This window comes from Cryptotermes secundus, unplaced genomic scaffold (genome assembly GCF_002891405.2).
Source record: "Cryptotermes secundus unplaced genomic scaffold, Csec_1.0 scaffold468, whole genome shotgun sequence".
NCBI lineage: Eukaryota > Metazoa > Arthropoda > Insecta > Blattodea > Kalotermitidae > Cryptotermes > Cryptotermes secundus.
In genome coordinates, this window is record NW_019721526.1 from 1,706,991 (window position 1) to 1,726,751 (window position 19,761).

General features: G+C 43.3%; 1 protein-coding gene across 2 annotated transcripts in view; it reads left to right on the forward strand.

Annotated features, from left to right (window-relative positions):
* The window catches only part of LOC111875550 (Krueppel-like factor 12), a 494,889-nt gene that overhangs the window by 160,682 nt on the left and 314,446 nt on the right, over positions 1-19,761 (forward strand). The window contains exon 2 of one of the 2 annotated variants that reach the window (XM_023871887.2): positions 916-975. The exons of the other annotated variant lie outside the window; for it this stretch is intronic. Coding sequence (XP_023727655.1) covers positions 916-975 — 60 coding nt within the window. The remainder of the gene's footprint in view (positions 1-915; positions 976-19,761) is intronic. 2 annotated transcript variants of the gene reach the window in all.

The window sequence follows — 19,761 nt, forward strand, 5'->3', positions numbered from 1 at the left end:
GGACTGTTCCGCGTCTATTTGTCGCAGCGGGAACGTGCTTACCGAACCGTTACCCAGCGGTGGTCATATTCGTTACAGTATCTTCAAATGAAGACGAAATAGATTCTCAGATTATGTATGCATAATGAAGTCTGAGGTATATGGAAGGATCTATTTTGAGGTATGGACCGGATATTCGATTTACCTGTCTGTATGTATTCATGGCATCCGGTCTAGAAACCCGAAATTAACGGCAGTGGGGATTCGTTGCACTAACCACGCGACACTCTCTATCCGCAAAAGTTGGCACTAAACTTCGCCGACAAGCGACGGTCGCTCGGTCGGTAGGCCTGCTGTCGGTGAACCCGTAGGTGAAGCAACGTTCATGGAACGTTCCTCTAGGAATTTTCACTGAAGTAGAAACTCTGTGTCGCAAAATAGAACAGTGCAGTTGCTGAAGTTTCGTGTTTGAAAGGTAAGTTATTTTATGTCATGCATTTTTTTTGGCACTTTGAACTGTGGGTTAAATATGATAGAAGAAATTCGAGAGTACCAAATAAACTGGAGGAATGATGCAGAAAGGATAACCCCTGAACGTTTACCATGGTAGGCCTACTGTTGCAGTTCTCCGGGAAGACTTGACCTAGGAACAGATCGCAGGTCAGTTCAGTTAACATCGAAAGAGAACTTGGGTACAGCCCTGGCTAGACCTTGTAGACACTAACTACTTTTCTGCCGATTTAGTGCAGATATTTTCTTGAGAAATGTACACGATTTATAGGTGTGAAGGTGTGACCTGCATTTGGGGTAACGCTGTGAACCTGTTTACATCCACACACAAAACAGTGTACCCCCATATGTTGACTATGAACTTAAAAAGACAAATCAATAATTTACAGTAGAATGACGCATTTATTGTTTTTTTTTTTGTTACAGGTGAGTGTCCCTGTTGCTGGACTGTTGTGGATGACGTCACCACCACATCTGCTACAAGTTGTAAGTGTGGAAACCCCGCCCTGGCATATAATTATAATGAAAGACAAGTTCCTTAGCAGTATGCAGTGATGCCAACAAGCACAGCTGACTGCACTGTCGAGAGCCGGGAGCATAATCAATAATTTACTACCTAATGTCTCTTTCAAATGGTTACAACTCCTTCGTATTCAGGAGGTGCTGAGTTCAAGTCTCGGCCCAGGCACTGGCTGTTCTGTGATCTTTCGTAGTTTTTCTCAGTTCCTCCAAGGAAATGTAGGGATTCTAAAATTACAGCACCACCGCCTCCTTCCATACACTTTTCAATTCACTGTTTACTTATCATTTTATATTTCGATGATGAATAATCCAAGTATTTGAAAGCAAAGATATGGAAACCAAGAATAGATGTACGTATAATATTTTGTTCCAGAACTCGCAAGCCGATTAGGCTGACGTGGCTGGAAGTCCTCTGTTCGAATCTCGACCGGGTTATTGGCTGTCCTGATTATGATTTTTGGTATTTTTACTCAGTTCCGCTAGGCGAATGCGCAGGATAATACTGACTACTTCCTTCCAAATACTTTCCGATATATTATTAACTGCGCATCCTGCTTTTCGAGACTACATGGAGTGAGATACAGGCACCGCCATGAAAGAGATTCCAGGAAGAACTCACAGAATAGAGGATTGCTGAATTAGCGGCGATAACGTCTCCCACAGTTTCATAAACCTATTATTGTTCCACGTTTAGGCTGTCGCTAATAGAACGATACGTTATGAGGCAAAACGTTGATGGACGAACTACGCAACAAATAAAATCATGAACACTTCCGGTCTGAAATTTCTATAACATACAACACGAGACTTGAGAAATTGTCGAAATAAATGGCGTATTTTTCCCCCCTCACACTTTCAACGTGGAAATATTTCCATAGACTTACGAGGTATGACAATAAAGTTCGCGAACTCGCCACCGTGTGCTTGCCGTGGTAACAGTGGACAGATACCTCAGTATGGTTTTATGACGTTGGCATACCAAATTTACTATTTGGAAGTACTGAAAAGGCTGCGTGAAAAAGTTAGACGGTAAAGACCCGAAATTTTTGCCAACTCATGGATCTTGCATCATGACAATGCACCTGCTCACCCGGCACTGTCTGTGAGGGAGCTTTTAGCTGGTCAACAAATAACTATGCTGGAACACCCTCCCTGTTCACCAGATCTAGCCTCCAGTGACCTTTTTGTGTTCCCGAAGATAAAGAAAATATTGCAAGGAAGGCATTTTGATGACGCTGATGACATCAGCGGCAGCTCTGAAGGTCATTCCACAAAACTAGTTCGAAAATTGTTTTGAAGGGTGGACTAGACGCTGGCGTCGACGCATAGCTTCCCAAGGGTAGTACTTTGTAGGCGACCACAGTGTTATTCAGGAAGGAGGTACGTAGCACTTTTATCGCGACGAGTTCACGAAGTTTGTTGTCAGTCCACGTAAAGCCTAGTCGGAGGGCATCATTTCACCCTAACCATTCACCATAAACATACCCACCATCGTCACTACTTTCTTCTTCTTCTTCTCCTCCTCTTCTCTCTTAAGCAAGTTACGGTTTTAGGTGGAATTTGGGAGGTCCCTGGTTTGTATCTCTGCTGAAGCATCAGTCAGCCTGAGATTTTTCATTATTCTGCCAAGCCCCTTCAGACGATTGCTGGGTTAGTAGCATGAAGCTTTCTCGCCTTTTTCCCCCATCCTTCTAGTTCATCATATATAACTGTGCTTTTATCTGATTCAAAACAGAATGGCCTTCCTTCCTTCCTTTGGTACTGCGTTGATAAATATCTCACGAATGAATCATCTAGCTTCTTTGCGAATGAGGCTTGTGGCCCTGTTCAGCTCCAACTTTAATTCATTTTCACCTGTGGACGCCCTTGCTACTGTTCCCTCGTGTCTGTATTTCGTCAATCCGGACGTAGTCGTACTTATTCTCACTGTACGGATAGTGCTTGAAGTATACTTTGGGTCAGTCTGAGCAAATGCTTTCACGAAAGTATGCTCCATGCCGAGATGCTAAGAACACTCTTCATTACGAGATGGCCGTGTGGGCGGATTTCGGATAAACAAACATCGGCTATGCTAAGAACTCTTCAGTACTGGCTCCAATGCAACAATAGGCGGGTGGGTTAGATCACAGGCATATACCGTAGGTCCTGATGCACTTGAATATATCGCAGTGCCTAATGGACTTCCATTAGCGCGCACCTTCTGAGTGATAGCCCAGTGCAGATTAACAGTAAAATACGCATCACAGTTAATTTTTTCACGTTTCTCTCACCCACGATAAATCAAAACGAGGCATGTTGCACTTAATGTTTGGTAGTTAAGAGGTTCTTGTTAACACCGGTTTGTGAAAGTAACCGAAAAGTTTATAAGTGTTAAGTTGCAATTTCTGAGTTACGTCAAACAAATTTGTAGAGAACGTGAAGGTAGAGCTACTAATTAACTGTCTAAAAGACGAATTATCTAACCATCCAACGAATCCCAGGTATGGACTTACTTCTGTTTTCGCCAGGTATGCTTTTGAGATGACTGCGAATAACGCCTCTGGGATCTTTTCCAAAGGGGCGAAAGCCAGAAAACTTGATTATAAACTTAACTGAAGCCGTTTACAAACGTGTTTATTAATCCTCTTATAGCTGTAGGTCTCTATATTGGATTATACATCGCGCAACACTTAAACGTAATTTTATTGTTGTTAGTTAATATTTTGTATAGTCTTTTTATTTTCAGGACCGCATCTGCGGTCTAGTGGTCGGAGTTCCTGGCTACAGATCCAGAGGTCCCGGGTTCGATTTCCGGCTCTACCAATTTTCTGAGAAGTAGTGGGTCTGGAACGGGTCCACTCAGCCTCGTAAGGATAATTGAAGAGCTGTTTTAAGGAAATAGCGGATCTGGTCAAGAAAACCGAGATTAACGGCCGTGGAGATCCGTTGCGCTGAACACGCGACACCCTCTACCCGCAAAAGTTGGCACTAACTTCGCCGACAAGCTGCGGTCGCTCGGTCGGTATATTTCGCTTGCGGACTACAGGCCATGGAGTTTTCTGTTTTCATCATTTTTTTTTTCCAAAAAGAAGTTCAGAGGGGAGGTGCTTGGTTTGCCCCCCTGCCAGCGCCCATGGTCATGGACGCAACTTCGCAATTAATTACATATAATTTTTTTCTCTCTTCGCAGCTTTTACGCTGCCATTTACACTACTAACATCACTTACTTTCGTTGAGAGGCAGGGACATGCGGGAAATACAAAAGTAATGCGCTAACTTAGCGATACATTGCCGGTAGATAGCGGGGCGTGAACCGAGGCGGGCCCGTGACCTATCGCGCATGGGTTAGATGCTGAGAAGCTGCGTGAAGTTCGCAAAGACACACCCAGCAAATTTCTCAAAGAAAGTCCATGATAATACAGTGTTTGAACCTCGAATATGCGAAAACTGCGAACAGTGAATTAATGAATGTTGAGTGTATAATCCGTCTACAGAGTCTTTCATAATCAAGTGGCAGTAATGAAAGTGATTAAAGACTCCTCCTATATTACGGAACCTGAATGTTCACAACCATCGTCACAAAAGAATGACATTTGGATGCTACCTGTTGTTAACGCAGCCCAACTTCGCAAACTATGTACAGACGTTCCAGTTTAATATCATCCTCCCTCGTACAGTCTCCGCCCATGATGGCTTATATTGGCTCCCATGTGTGGACTAATTACACTGAAAAGAAATTTCTCTGGCCATGATTATTATATCACGTTACATAACCTCATTTCATCGTTCGTCATTTCATAATGTTAAGAATATAAAACGGAGTAAGATGGCTCGAGTAGTGACGTTTCTGACTCGTATTCGGGGGAGGCTCCTAGTTCGAACCTCGGCCGGACACAAACTGCCCTAATTGAAGTTTTAGGTGGTTTTACTTAGCTTACTCGGTATGGCTACGGGTTGGACGGCCGGAGCTCGATTCCTAAGAGAGGTAAGGTTTTTTTCTTCATAGCGTCCAGACCGGCTCTGGGGCCCACCCAGCCTCCTGTCCACTTGATACTGGGGGTAAAATAGCCCGGGCCGTGAAGCTGACCACGGTGGAGCTGTACCTTCACTCCCTATACGTCTTCGTGGCGTCATAATTAATTAAGTACAGGGACAACTTTACTTTGTACCTCTTATCCCATGGGTAAATTCCAAGATTGTGCCATAAGTTTATCCACAACCTCTGCCTTCGATATTCACGGCAATTCACTATTCACTATTCACTATCTTCCGATTATTCCTTCCTGCATAGTCTGAGTTATTGACAGCGTCGTCAGATTGCGGATAAACGTAACATTAAATGAACGGTAGGATCCGTGACACCGCAGGCACGGTGCCACGACAGTAGGTGTCCTTCACTGTCCGCTGGCCTGTGTTCCCACAGCACTCGCCGTGGGTCCAGCTGCTGTTCTGGACGTGGCGTACCGTCGCTTCTGCCGAATGCACTCTGGCATATCCCAACTGCTGCTGGCTCGAGGAACCAAGGCGACAAAGGTGACGAAACGCGCCTCTGCCGTGTACTACAAGTAGGGCCCGCCTAGCTTCTCGGCGGAGCGGGTGACACTTCGCTTAGCATTCGGGTCTACATCTCAGCTTAGCTAACCTGACTGACTGACGTGTTGCGTGGTTCTCTTATCTCTCTGGGCAAATTCCAAGGCGGTACCTCAAGTTAGACCATAGTCGCTTCCTTCCACATCCTTTCTAATTCATTATTAAATAATTATCAGACCATTTCATGCTATATAGTCTGAGCCATTGATATATCTTTAAATAAACCGTAAATAAATGAATTACTAGAGAGAGAGAGAGTGTGTACCTTGTTCTTTGTTATTGTTCGAAGCGTCTCTCTCGAAGTTCTGTCAGTTAGCTAATTGTAATACTATTATATTTCAGCGTCATGTTGCGTTGATGTATTACTTCTTTACTCATTTCCGCCTCCAATGCAACACAAATCGTTCACAGTTTCGCCTTTATTTTTGTCATTAAAATCACATTTAATTGCAACATGTTTCGGCCTTATAATGCCATCCTCAGACAATTGTTCACTACCTGAACGTTCCCACACTGCACAAGTTCATATGTCGATGCATCCTATGCTGTTGCATATTTGTCGATTCAATACAAGGGATACGCGGCCGACTAGTGGAACTACACACGAAGGGGGCACAACTTTGTGTATGTGTGTAAGAGGTGGGCCATAAAATCCGGCCCTCACACTGAGACCTTCAACGATCTGTTGTGCTTCCCCTCTGGATTAACCCTTTATTAATCCTACACTTCGAATGAAATGTAGGACTTTATTTGTGGGGCTTCATAATAATCACTTGGTTCCGTGAAGAACTGACCCAGATGACAAAGTCTTAAGTAAGCTATGGCCTCACAGTCACATGGGATGTGTGTGGGCTGACTCATCGTCTTTTTCTAGGCACCGTTCACAAGTGGGGTCATCTGTCAATCCCAATTTGAAAAGGTTTTTTTTTAGGTGGCAGTGTCCTGTAAATAGTCTTACCACCCATCCTAATTGAGCTCTGTTTAATTTCAACAGGTCCTTAGTTCTTCTGGCAGAGGGTCCTGATATAAATCCCTCTGCCTCTTTCAGTCCAGTTGTGGATTCCCAGTGTTTTATTTTTCATAGGGACACAGCGTTGGCGCTGCAAAATGAAAATAACGCGAAGCGAAAACAGAGTGTTCATTCCCAAAGAAACATATTTTAGTGCGAACGACGATGTGCAGTATTATGGAACTCATTGACATACGAACCGGTTCAGTTAGTGAACAGTCGCCTGAAGATGGCCTTGTAAGGCCGAAACATGTTGCAATTAAATGTGATTTTAAAGATATTTTAAAATGAAGGAGAGACTATGAACGGGTTCTGTTGCATTACAGACGGAAATGAGTGAACGAGCGATAACTAATTACTTTTTGAAGATCTATGAAAAATGCGATTAATTGATTCTCAGGTAATGTGAAAAGTTGCTTCAACTGTAGTGGTTACAGATTGTTGAATGAGACATGAAGATGGTCCTGAACGGTATATATGTAAGAGCCGTGAGGGAAGTGATCTGTTCCATTTGAAGGAGGTATTGAGTAAAATCATGACACCTTTTTTCATTTTGCGTCACTTGTCGAATAATCTATATTCTAATGATGGGCCATGTCTGTTGATTAGCCCGGTATTATCATTTTTAGGTTGGCAGTGGATGAGATTCGCCTCGTGGGCCTTGAGTGTTACGAGATTAACGGGGAGGCAATGCGGTACAGGAATCCGTGTATTCGGACACCTCAGGATGGCCTTTTGGTCGTTTGAGATTCGTAGCGGGTACTTCTCGTGCACAAGTCTGTAGACTGATGTTACAGCTGTACCAGCCTGCTGTGTTCAGGCCCTGAGGATGGTATTTTATAATGGATATTGGGGAAACAAGTTGTTGTTGTTGTTGTTGTTGTTGTTGGAGAGGGTGGGTTTCCCCATGCACTTAGACCAGCTGTTGGTCCATTGTGCGTCCCCCTGTGATATTCTACCAGTCTCTATACCCTACCGGTACTGGTGCGTACCATCAGTCCCGACTCAGCCAGCGAGTTCGGCCTCTACTGGCTCAGCGGTATCTCGATGCTTCCCCCATCTACCAGAGGCGTTAGAGACTACTGTTGGGCGGGAAATGTCCTGAATTTGGCTCAGAGGGCCCCTTGAGATATGAGGTTCTTTTACGTGCCGTAAAGCTACGACACGGGACCCACGGCTTAAAGTCCCTCCCAGAGGAGTTGTTCCCTGAATTTTTCCGCCCTTAAAATTTCCACGACCTCCGCCGGGTTTGAACCCGCGTACCTTGAGTCACGAGGTGGGAACGTTACCCCTAGACTACGGGAAATAAGTTGCTAAGATGTCAAATTGCTCAGGATAGGGTCAATTAAGTATCTTCTGGTTCCATAAGAGGACAACTCTTAGCAAACTACGTAAATGGCTGTATCAGTTACTTCATGGAAGACTCTACACGATGGAGTTTGTTCGTTAGCTAGGAATTCAGTCAGATTTTCGAAAGATTTATTAGGGTTTTCTTGAGGAATCTGGTTACAAGACTTGCTTACTTTATAAACAACTTTAATGCGGATTCCCGAAGAGAAATGACTGTCATCCATTGCAGCGCATGTTGGCTTTGTACGTATATTTTACTGGCAATGTTCGAGCCAATTCGCTGACTTTATTAAATCCAGTACTAAGCCAAGCGACAGTTATTGAAGGTCTCTTAAACGCGACGATTCCAAGTGTCACTTTCTTTACGTACCTGTCTGAACACTGGCGTCGTTGTAGCGCAATGAACATCCGGCGAATGATGCAGAAATATTGTTTGAGAGTAAGGTTAGAAAGCAGCCCCTGATCTTAATTAAGTACACGCTATGAAGACAGGATTTAAACAAAACAAGACAATCATTTTGAAGTTATTTACTTACTGACTGACTTACTCATTGACTTATTGAGTAACTAACTGATTGAATGGCTGGCTAAATAAAATGGCTATATATTTGTCAGAATGTGTAGTTATATTACTAGATCGACTTGTTACCGATCACAGTCCCACCGCGGCGGCCCGGGTTCGATCCCGGGTCTGGTCAAGTGGGATTTGCGGTGGACAAAGTGGCGCTGTGGCAAGTTTTCTTCGATTACTTCGGTTTCCCCTGCCAATCTTCAGTCCACCAGTTGCTACACAATCACCCTCACCTATCATCTGGGGCTAGTACAATAGGCCAGAAGTGGCCACAGTACAAGGGCCTTAGTCCCACCCCACTAGCAATAACAAAAGAATACCGATCACAGTGGCCGCGCGGTCTAAGGCATGAACCGTCTTCCCTCGCTCCAACGCTGGGATCGTGAGTTCGAATCCTATCCTAGACATGGATGTATGTGTGCGTTTATTCTGTGTTTATGTTGTCTTGTGCGTAGGTAGCGGCCTTGCGACGGACTGATCCCCCGTCCAAGGAGTCCTACTGACTGTGTATAGGGTTAAAAAACTGAAAAAGCGGCCAAGTTCCAACAAAGGGCTTTAGAGGCATAGACAGACAGAGTGACTAGCTAAACAAAGAAGTGGCTGACGGAGAATCACACTGTGCAATCAGCTTAAGTTGCTCGTTGAAGGGACGTCACTCGCTCTATACCAGCAGTCTGTGTAACCATCTTGACCAGCTAGCTCTACAGTGAAGTAACTCTCGGACTGTCTAACCGTTCGCATTAAGAAGACTATGTGGTATAGGTTTCTCCTTAAACAGTTGAGAGTACCAGTCGTTACGAACCCCCTGGACGGATGGGACAAGTTACAAGAAGTGGGATGGTGACGGGGAGGTTCAGCGGTTGGTGCGGGAGGAGGTCGAGTTAAGGATTTGATGACGATGCATCAGCTATGTAAAGCCGTAAAATTGATTGTGGAATTGAAGTTTCGTGAAGTATAGAAATTTAAAGCTTGAAGTGCAGTGAAACACGCTTAAGTTCATTATTATGAAATGATAGGCCTGTNGTCCCTTTGTTTGCATAAGGCTTTTAAATTTGGTCAGAGTTCGAACGTTTAAATATGATAAAACTGAATTTCATGGATTGTGTTCCAGAAGGAAACCGATATGCAGAGGCGACCTCAATGTGTAGCCGAATTTATCCTGAGTAGCCATCTTGGTTACTATATGAACCACCGCTTTAACATACAAAAAACTCTGCATTTTGGCCACAGATTTTGTTGGTGCGTTTCATCTGATTCTCTCAATAAACAGTTCCCCCCCCCCCNNNNGCATTAAGCGATTAGTCTGTGTGGCGGATACGTATTGTGTTTCCTGTGAGGTAGGAACTGAATTTGTGTGAATTTTTAAATATAAGATCACATTAATAAACAATGGTAAAATTACCTTAACACACTCCTCAGCAATACTACAGAAGACTTGGCATCCATTTGTAATACGACCAAAAAGCTGACTTTAAATCCAGATCCTCCACTTAAAAAAATGAAACCTAATGATACGTACGCCGAAACGTCGACAGAGAAGGCAGGTGCCATGGCAACGCTTGTTTCGAGTACCGTCACACTGAACATACATCCTTATCTCCAAGAATTCACAGTTGCTGTACATGAAACGGTCACAACACTTCTGCATGCCACCTTCTTCCAGTCCACTTTAGCACCTGCAGTGACGTAACAGAAAATATCAAGCACTTCGAAACAATGAAGGCTCCTGGAGACGTTGAAATTGAAGATACAAATTAAAATGAAACTTGGCAGTATATCAATTGTGAGTACTCAACATATATTCGAGGCATGCTTGTCCCAGCTTGCCATCTCATTCCCTCCAGAAACAACATATCACAAACCAAGCAAAGACTCATCATTACCTGAAAATCACCGTCCAATCAGGCTCCTAGAAGCACTCAGCAAGATTCTTAAAGGGCCAGTACATAACAGTCTGCAGTTCTTTAAGTAACAGCAATATGACTTCCGTCAACACCATTCCACAAGTCATCAACTCATAAGAATGACACGTGAAATTTGGGATGTGTTTGAATCTGACATGACAGTCACAGGCTTACATTTGGATATGTCAGATGCTTTCGATCCAATGTGGCTTGAAGGTCTCACACTGCAGTTGTTCTCCCTTAACATTCCACGCAACATTACTCATCTAGCTCCGTATCGAACGCAGTTACACTTTTTACGTGTGTAAGGACGCTGTACTATACACCACTCATCATACTTGGTCTCGTGTTCCCAAAGAAACCACGTTGCTTCAGATATACATGAATGACACTGCAGGCAGAACATATACTAAGCTTAGCTTATTTGTGGATGGCACCGCAATTACTTTTGACTGGTACTTCCTCAGGAATGAGCATCACTTATTCAAATAGAGGTAGGATTTGATGTTCTGGCGGCGGTGGTTACGTAGAGCTATGTTTTCTGGGACTTAAATGCGTGTATTTCGTTCAAAGTCAACGACTTTTCTGAGGAGTTATCACATTCATCTTCGGGGTCGAAGAATAAGCCTAAAAGGAAACCAGTGTGAAGAGGACAACAAACAGAGCTCTGCTTCTTGCTTCTTTCATGCTGGTTTCTTGGTCCTGAACAGAAATCTAGAATCCAAAAACTCAAGATGATGAACAGATGTTTAAGGATGATTGCAGAATATTCCAGAACAATAACTGTTACTTCTTACATGTAGATTCCGTAGTACCTAAATTGGACGAATACTTTAAACTCCTGTCCTCAAATATGTTTAAAAGAAATCGGATTATATTGATAAATTTTAACGAAGCTCCCAAGTATCAGATTTTATGGACGTCTGTTTAGCTATTTTCGAGTTGTTTTATCCGTATGAACGGACTGACGGAGTGGTTTTAGTAGGCGATCCTCAGGGTTGGAACGGACCGAGAACTAAACTTGAAAATAAGAACCCTCAAATATTGCACTGACGTAACGGTTATGCCTCCATGCATCTGTTGCCAGGGTAGAATAAAGTCTGTTTAAAAGAAAATATTATGTACATTCTCATGTTTGTAATACACGATAACACATAATTTGAGGGGAAAAAAATAGTTCGCCGTTGAAATGTCTTTGTGAAGCCTCAGTGTGAAACCAAGGGCCTCGTCAACTGCAAGAAGGGATATAAACGCTGTTATATTGAACACTGCTGTTATTCCTCCATGTAAGGTTCGCTTGGCTCGTTTTATAGGAAACTTGAGTAATAAAGTAAAAGAAAAAAGTCCTTCAATGGTATGTTGATCGTACCGAACAACCACACACACATCGGGCAGTAATTGTGTGTAATATTCATTTCCGTAATTGAATCCGTTGACAGGTGGGCTTTTGCTGGATTCCGAATTAGAAACTTGTTCTTTTGGCCTGTTACAGTCGGACTGAACCTGTATAATACTGGAGTCGGAGGAAACTTTGGATTGAAACTGTTTAGGATTGCTGGGTTTCTGGACTTTGCCAGTCGTCTGATAGTCTGAACAGAACAGACAGTGGGCAAAGTCCAAGAACCCAGTAATCCATTGCGCTGTCGTCAGAAACCTTTAGAAGAGATTGAGATTGGAGCCTCAACACTGTAGCAGCGCATCGTTTCATTAACTCAAAATTAATGACGAACCCTTTACAGTACTTCAATTTTCTTGTTAGACTACAGTAAATGAAGTTCACAGAAAATGAGCCGTAATTACATGTGGCTCCTTATTTCCTTGCACACTGCTATACATCTAGCCAGGTACCACTGGAATGTGGGGCTAATGACCAGCCTAATCAATGTAGTCAGCAACAAAGTAGTTAGCACATAAGCAGACGCGGTACAGTCTCCAGAAGTATGTGAGGTTCTGCCAGGTCCCAAGGTACAGTCTCACTCAGCAGGTTTAGGCTTTGTTTTGGAACTCAGATTTTTAACGATGAGTTTTAAGTGATAAGTGCAAAGGATATGTGATTATGGGAACCACAGCCTAACTCAGATCTCGAGTTAACTAAGTTGTTTTGGTGACTAGGCTGCGGTATAGGCGAGCGAGGAATTTAGGCTCGAGTCCCGGCAGTGGCAAGGAACGTGTCTCCGGAGTGCTTGTACTGGTTGTGCGGTACACTAACTCTTCCTCCCTGTGGGTACCGGGGGCTCTTTCCCCGGGATTAAAGCGACCACAATGTGGACATGACCATTAACCTCCCTGTGGTGCTGAGGTAAAGAATGCGTCTTCAAGGCATTTTTTTTTAAATTCGCTTAGTGGGGGTGAAGTCCAANACGGCACGGCGGCAACTGATTGGCCTATTGTATCCTGCCCTGGGTGATTATGATGATGAATTTGGTGGAATGAAGATGGGCAGGGTAAACCGAAGTACTCAGAGAAAACCCGCCCCAGCGCCACTTTGTTCACCACAAATCCCACTTGACCAGACCCGGGATCGAACCCGGGTAGTCGCGGTGGGAAGCCAGCGACTAACCGCTTGAGCTATGGAGCGGCCGTCTTCAAGGCATAGTGACTACTTAAGCACAGGGACAGCTTTTCCATACTTCGTGTTTGTTACAAACACGTAAGTTGTGAATCGGAAGGCCCAAGCCCGAAATTACTCCGAAAACAGTCACGAGTATTGTGGATATCAGGAGTCAGATGTGTGAGAAGACAGAACTTGTTGAAACAGTTGAAACTTCAGTTCTGAAGATGAAAAACGGAATTCAGCAGTAAAGGAAAACAGTCTGAAATAGCGTGTAGCAGTGTACTATCTGATATAACAAGAAGGCTGAAGGGTCTGCCGGGCAGTTTCGTGTGCAATAACGCTCCAGATTTCTATTCGGGAGGTACCGACTCGAATCTCGACTGGGTTTCCGGTTATTCTGACTGAAAATTTTCGTGGTTTCACCGTCTCTCCGGGCTGATAGCAAGATAATGCTTTAAAATGTGATCAGCCACCTCCTTTTAAATCCTGTCTACGTTCCGTTCACTATTTCTTCCACTCTGCTACCATACTTCGATGTATTCCAGCTCCATTTTGCCTTACGTGCGTCATTACATTATTGCAAACTTTATACTTAATTGGGGTTTCCCTAGCAATTTGCTTTGATCAGATATACGAGTAAATTTACTTTTAGGGTCCGAGGCATCAGAGTTGCGACTTTATTACTACAAAATGCCTGCAACTTTCGGGAAATTTCTGGCATCAAAATAGCCAATTTGTTACTACCAAATGCGTCTTTGGGAGGTTTCTGGCATTAGCACTGCTACTTTCTTACGACAAAGTGCCTTTCTGCAAATTTCCGACATTGCAGTTCCACTTTATTACCGACCAAATTACTTAACAGGAGATTTCTAGCATCGTAGTTTTCGCTTTATTAAGACAATTTTTTTTTATCTTGAGGCTTGCAGAGTGGGCGAGTGTATCATAACAGGTTCATTATGCTTCTCAGTTCCTGTTACTTTTGGTGTATTTAATAGGACAGGCATGTCCCACTTCAAACAGGTTGTGATCGACTTTTTAGTGTCAAAATAGCCAGTGATCTACGACCCCCTCCTATCGTCGTACCTCACTTTAAGCAAAAATATTGGTAAAAATAAGACACACATGATGTTTGTTGTCAAAGCAATTAGTAACTGGGCTGTGTCTCTGATGTCTGTAGATTCATCCAGTTGGAGGGAGAAAGCAACACAATTGGAAACATCTTTCAATAACTCTTCAGTTATGTTTCCACACGGCATTTCTGTTCGCCGCACAATGGTGTTTCTTGATAATTGAAGATCTTGAATAGTAGCTATGATCTCTTTCTTATTTTATATTACAAGTGAATTTACATGCTTTTCACGTATAATTTCCATATAGGCCTATGAGATCGACCAAAAATCGTCCCGCGATCGACGCGTTGGATATGCCTGTAATAGGCCATGACTAGGAGGCAATTCTCGTATTCCGTAACCGCTTTCATTAATAGCTTATGAAGTCATTACTGTTAAATTAATATGGCATATAGGCCCGTTGCTAGGCAACGACCGCGAAACAAACAACGAAACAACGCCCGCTGCTAGGTAGCAGATTCTTAAGCGACGATTCAACTACAGCAATGAGGAGTGGTGTTTCCTACGCGGTCCTTCCCGAGATGTTATAAACGAAAATTTTAGAGCTTATTAGTTGTGAGATCCGCCAGCTAGTAAGGACGTAAATAGAGAACATCAGTTATCAGGAAACGGCCAGTGAAAACAAATTGAGAGACGGTGTGTGTTGTAATGAGAAGATGAGTGCATGACTTAGAGAGAGCGTTATAGTTTCTTGCAGTTACTATTTGTAAGTGTGCAGTAAATCCAATTACTGTTCCAAACCCCGTCTATAATCACTCATACGCGTGACATTAATAATAATGTCGGTAATTTCAACTGGATGTAGAAGTATATTCTGGAACAGCATTAAACGGGTTCTAAAAGCATAGATAATGTGCGTAATTAATTGAGCAATTACACACTGCACCATGAAGACGTATGGGGAAGTGGAGGCGTAGCTCCATTATTACTGACCTCGGCACTAGGTGCAGGTAAGTGGTAAGCTTCATTCCTCTGCCACTTTACCCCCGGGGAAAAGCCCCCTGTATCCAGTTGATGTGAGGTTGGGTGGACCCCAGAACCGGTTTGGATTACGTGGACAAAAGAAAATTCTTAGTCCTACCAGGACTCGAACTCCGACCCCTCAGTCGTCCAGCCCGTAGCCAGTCGCTATACGGACTACGCTATCCCGGATCCTGATCTAGAAGTTTGAAAGGGGAGAAAAATTACTTGGGTAAATACGATACTGACAAGTAAGCTTAACGTTTAGGCCGCGCCATAGCTCAAGCGGTTAGTCGCTGGCTTCCCACCGTGGCGGCCCGGGTTCGATCCCGGATCTGGTCAAGTGGAATTTGTGGTGAACAAAGTGGCGCTGGGGCAGGTTTTCTCCTAGTTCTTCGGTTTCCCCTGCCAATCTTCATTCCATCAAATTCTCCACAATCACCCTCACCTATCATCTGGGGCTGGTACAATAGCCCAGAAGTGGCCGCAGTACAAGGGATTTAGTCCCATCCCACTAGCAATACAAAAACTTAACGTTTAATGTTGTCCTCTTTCGCGTAAACATTGGCGAATTAATCTCATCTGTAGTGAGTCTAGACGGAGATCATCGGGTTTCATACGCTGTTTCCTTAAAAAGAAGACCAGACACGAGGAAGCCATTGCTTCTGTAGGTCAGCATAAGAAGTGCTTGTGCTTAATCCTAGCGGCACCCAATTCATACTGTTCTGTGCAGATAACCTGCTTTCTCGTCGTTGTCAGTCATGAAATCTTACGGTAGCCTCGATGCGAACAGCATACTCTGTCAGTTTGTGTTTAAAATATGCACGTTTCTCATATGCATCTTTCTTTTTATTTTCTTCATTTAACAAGATGTTTCATTTTGCCGACAGCTATTGGGTGTTTGCTAGCCTGCACGCCAGTTTCCAAGTCATGCATAGATATGGATCAGGTGTATTACGCTGCTGTTTCGTAACTGCTTCTGCTGGTGAAGATTTCTCAATCTTTTTCTCTTTTCACTAAGAACCACTAAAATATGGTAGAGGTAGGTGCAATAACTTTAATCTTGGTTAGTTCTTCTGTCACTTATCTGGGATTCCGTGACGAATAATAACGGGTTCTGGGTTGGATGATTGGATTTATTGGCGCTTCTTTTACAGTCACTCTTAATCAGAATCAGTTTACAACAGCTCCCAATAAATCTTCAGCCGAATCCTCTTCCTTGGCTGCCGAGGACCCGCTCCATTCTCGTTCTCATTCTACGACTGACTTGGAATTCCGCGTTATATAGCCTCGGGGAGGACCCCACGGAAAACGCTGTCTCAAGAATTTCTAGGGGTGTTTGTCAATCCATTCCATAGAAATGTACGTCCTGTTGTGCCACGGTACGCTTCTGCAGGAATGTGTTTCGCGACCCGTGTCCTAGGAATGGGCATGGCGCGGACCACATAGAAAACACTTCTTGCACTACCCTATTGTTGCGTGCGCGTATTTCGGGCGTTGCCTAGAAACTGGTCTACTTGTCACAGTAAATACCCCATATTTGTACGAGTACATACATACATTCTTTTCAACTTGGAAGAAAAAAATTATTCATCCTAGTGTAATTTACTGACTGTATTTAAGTGTAGTTTAATAGTCCATTGTACAAATACAAGACTACAGTCGACAGTCGAGGAGAAATGTGAATTGGATTGAACCAGCCCTGAGCAGGATTTAACGGAGGACTGTTGTGGGCATTCACTGATTGCCATGTCCAACACGAGGAAACTTCGTGATCAGCTAATGATTTGGAACTGATCAGGGACCACATTGTGCAGTTTATGATGAATGAGAAGTCCTGATCATGGATCAGGAGAAGTTGAATTCCACACAACTCTAAAATTCTATAGCTTCTAGTATTTGTATCCTCATTGATTTATTTTCTTTTGTAATTGCACCGTACAGTATGTTAGATGTGGAACATGGGCATTACGAATAAGGAAACCGTCCGTATGCAACTGGGTAATTGGTTACATGAACTTTATATGGGGTGCATAAAGATGGATCGCCCGCAGCCAGTAATGTATGCCAGTTTGCCTATGCAGTAACATCAGGACATTCGTTTTATGGGTAATGTAGCTTATTTATATGTGATCTTCAGATGTTTGGTGTGTGTTGTCTTTGTCGTGTCTGTCCGTACGAACAACTTAATTCGGTTCTGGGAGGAAAAAATGAGTTTGGATTGTATTTGGTGCTACGAGTTCTTACTGAAAAGTTCTGGCAATGAAAGTTTTGATCCAGATTTGACAATGTCAACTGTCACTCTACGTGAAAGTTGATATTTTTGTATAAATCTTGTTTCATTGGATAAATGATTGAGGCAAACATTGTAGGCCGTAATTAGAAATTAAGTATCACAAAATTTGTCTTAAGACTAATTTATACATCTACTACAAGGGAGGACAACACCATACGTTGGTGGAGAGAACCGTGTACAAAGGGCAAAACGTAACAACAACAACGGGCTTCGATACAGGAAACAACAGACCGCTACAATATAAACATCCAAAGAAAAGGATCGAAATATATTTTCTGGACAAGCGGACGACGCCCTAGTGAGGTGTAAAAAAGAATTTTACAAATTTAAAAAAAAGGAAAATAGATTTTTAATGACTTTTGATAGAAAGTAAATTACAGCGTATGATAATTTAAATAATGTTAGCTAGATCGTGATTAAATTTAAAATCGTGAAATATTGCAGTTACATGTTACAGTTCAGTAAACTGTCTATCTTAACTAATCAGTTTTCATATTCCATCTAACGCAACACAGAGAATGTATGACGTTCAATTTTCTTTATTAAAATCACAACATGTTTCGACCATTTCATCTCCTGCGAAGTAAAGCGCGGCCGGCGCGTAAGGCTGGCAACCTTACCGCCATCTTTGAGCCGATTGTCAAGGTAATGTGGGACCCTCAACGTCTCACAACCCTGTGGGCCTTCATGGCCTGGTACAGGGATACCTTTACTTACTTTACTTTTTTACTTTTATCATCAGGCGAATACAAATGCTTAACAAATGCTCTGTTGAATTGCAAAACGATTTACCTCTTATTGGATCCACATTTACAATGGTTTCTGTTAGATAACAGTATGGCACATAAGTAAAATCTACATATAAAATGAAGTTGGTGTGTGGATTAAGTAAAATTGAGCAACCCTGGAATGAACTAGGGTAAACGAGTCTGGAGCTCCCCCTTAATTTAATCGAAGTTGCCCCGAACTGTTAGTGGTGGCTGTGAGAAATCTGGAAAAAGTTTCGCGGGTCCGAAGGCAGGTGAAAATTTCGTAGATCTAAAATGGGACTTAGTAGGGTACTGTTACGTGCGAATTTTCTTTCTGCGAAGTAGTAAATGCAGAAATGTAGGCGGCTGGCATTTTGGACCGGTTCAGCGGAAGTGTTATTCTAATTTCGACGTTTCAGAACATCAGTATTCTTGCCGCGCTTCCAAAACGATCACAGAGACTTTCAAATCATTAGTCGGGCCGTTCTTAGTTTTCTTACTTTAGATGTAATCTCTCTGTTTCCAGAATTCCTTAAGTGGCGAGCGGTTATCGCCTAAGGTTCAGACTAGAAGCGTCAGGAGCTTGTCATCCCAGCTGCCGAGAATGCTTTTGTCGCCTCTGCATTCAAATGCAAGGCACTTAACGCTTTTTGCATGTGTATCCGTGATACTTAAATGGATACCGATGTACATAAAATGTCGCTCGAATAGCAATTCATAATTTTTTGCCGTAGTTAAATTTCGCTGTGTAGGCACACACTTAAACCCGAAGACATTTCCAAAGCCGTTTGGTTTCACCAACCCATTTTACGTCACAGGCTGATAAAAACTGACATGTTTAGACAACCACAGTCTTCTCTGGACTTCGCAGGTTTTCGAAGTCGCCGTGTAATACACAGGTTCCCGCCTTCTTAGTCCAGATGTACGCACCTCGGATTGTTTTACCTGCCTAAGGTTGCAGATTATTTTCTTCTGTCTTCAGAACCGAGTTAAGTCATTTCTGTTCATAATACTGCTTGTATATCGTAGCATCCTCCCGCGTATCATATATTCCTGTTTCTTTTTATTGCTAGTGGGCTGGGACTAAGTCCCTTGTACTGCGGCCACTTCTGGCCTATTGTACCAGCCCCAGATGATAGGTGAAGGTGATTGTGCAGCAATTGGTTGAATGAAGATTGGCAGGGGAAACCGAAGAACTCGGAGAAACCCTGCCCCAGCGCCACTTTGTTCACCACAAATCCCACTTGACGAGACCCAGGATCGAACCCGGGCCGCCGCATTGGGAAGCCAGCGACTAACCGCTTGAGCTATGGCGCGGCCCTATATATTCCTGTTAGCCGCATTACATGCAACTTGCTTTTTGAAACCTTTAAAAGTTCTAAACCTTAAAATCTTTTCTACATCACTCGTGTATGCAAACTACACGTTTCGACCAACATTGGTCATCTTCAGGTGTCTCTGAAATTGTTGGTGAAACTGCTGTGCTTCCGTTCGTTAGTTCACTTTTTGGGATATGTCCTCGTCTATGCGCCCATGTGTCTGTGACATGTTGACCCCTACCTCCCCAGCGGTACGTGGCGGTAACGTAACGCTCGCGTTACTACGGTAATAGGCGAGTTCCCGCCCCGCCACTCCCCTCCGCGGTGACGTCACCGAGG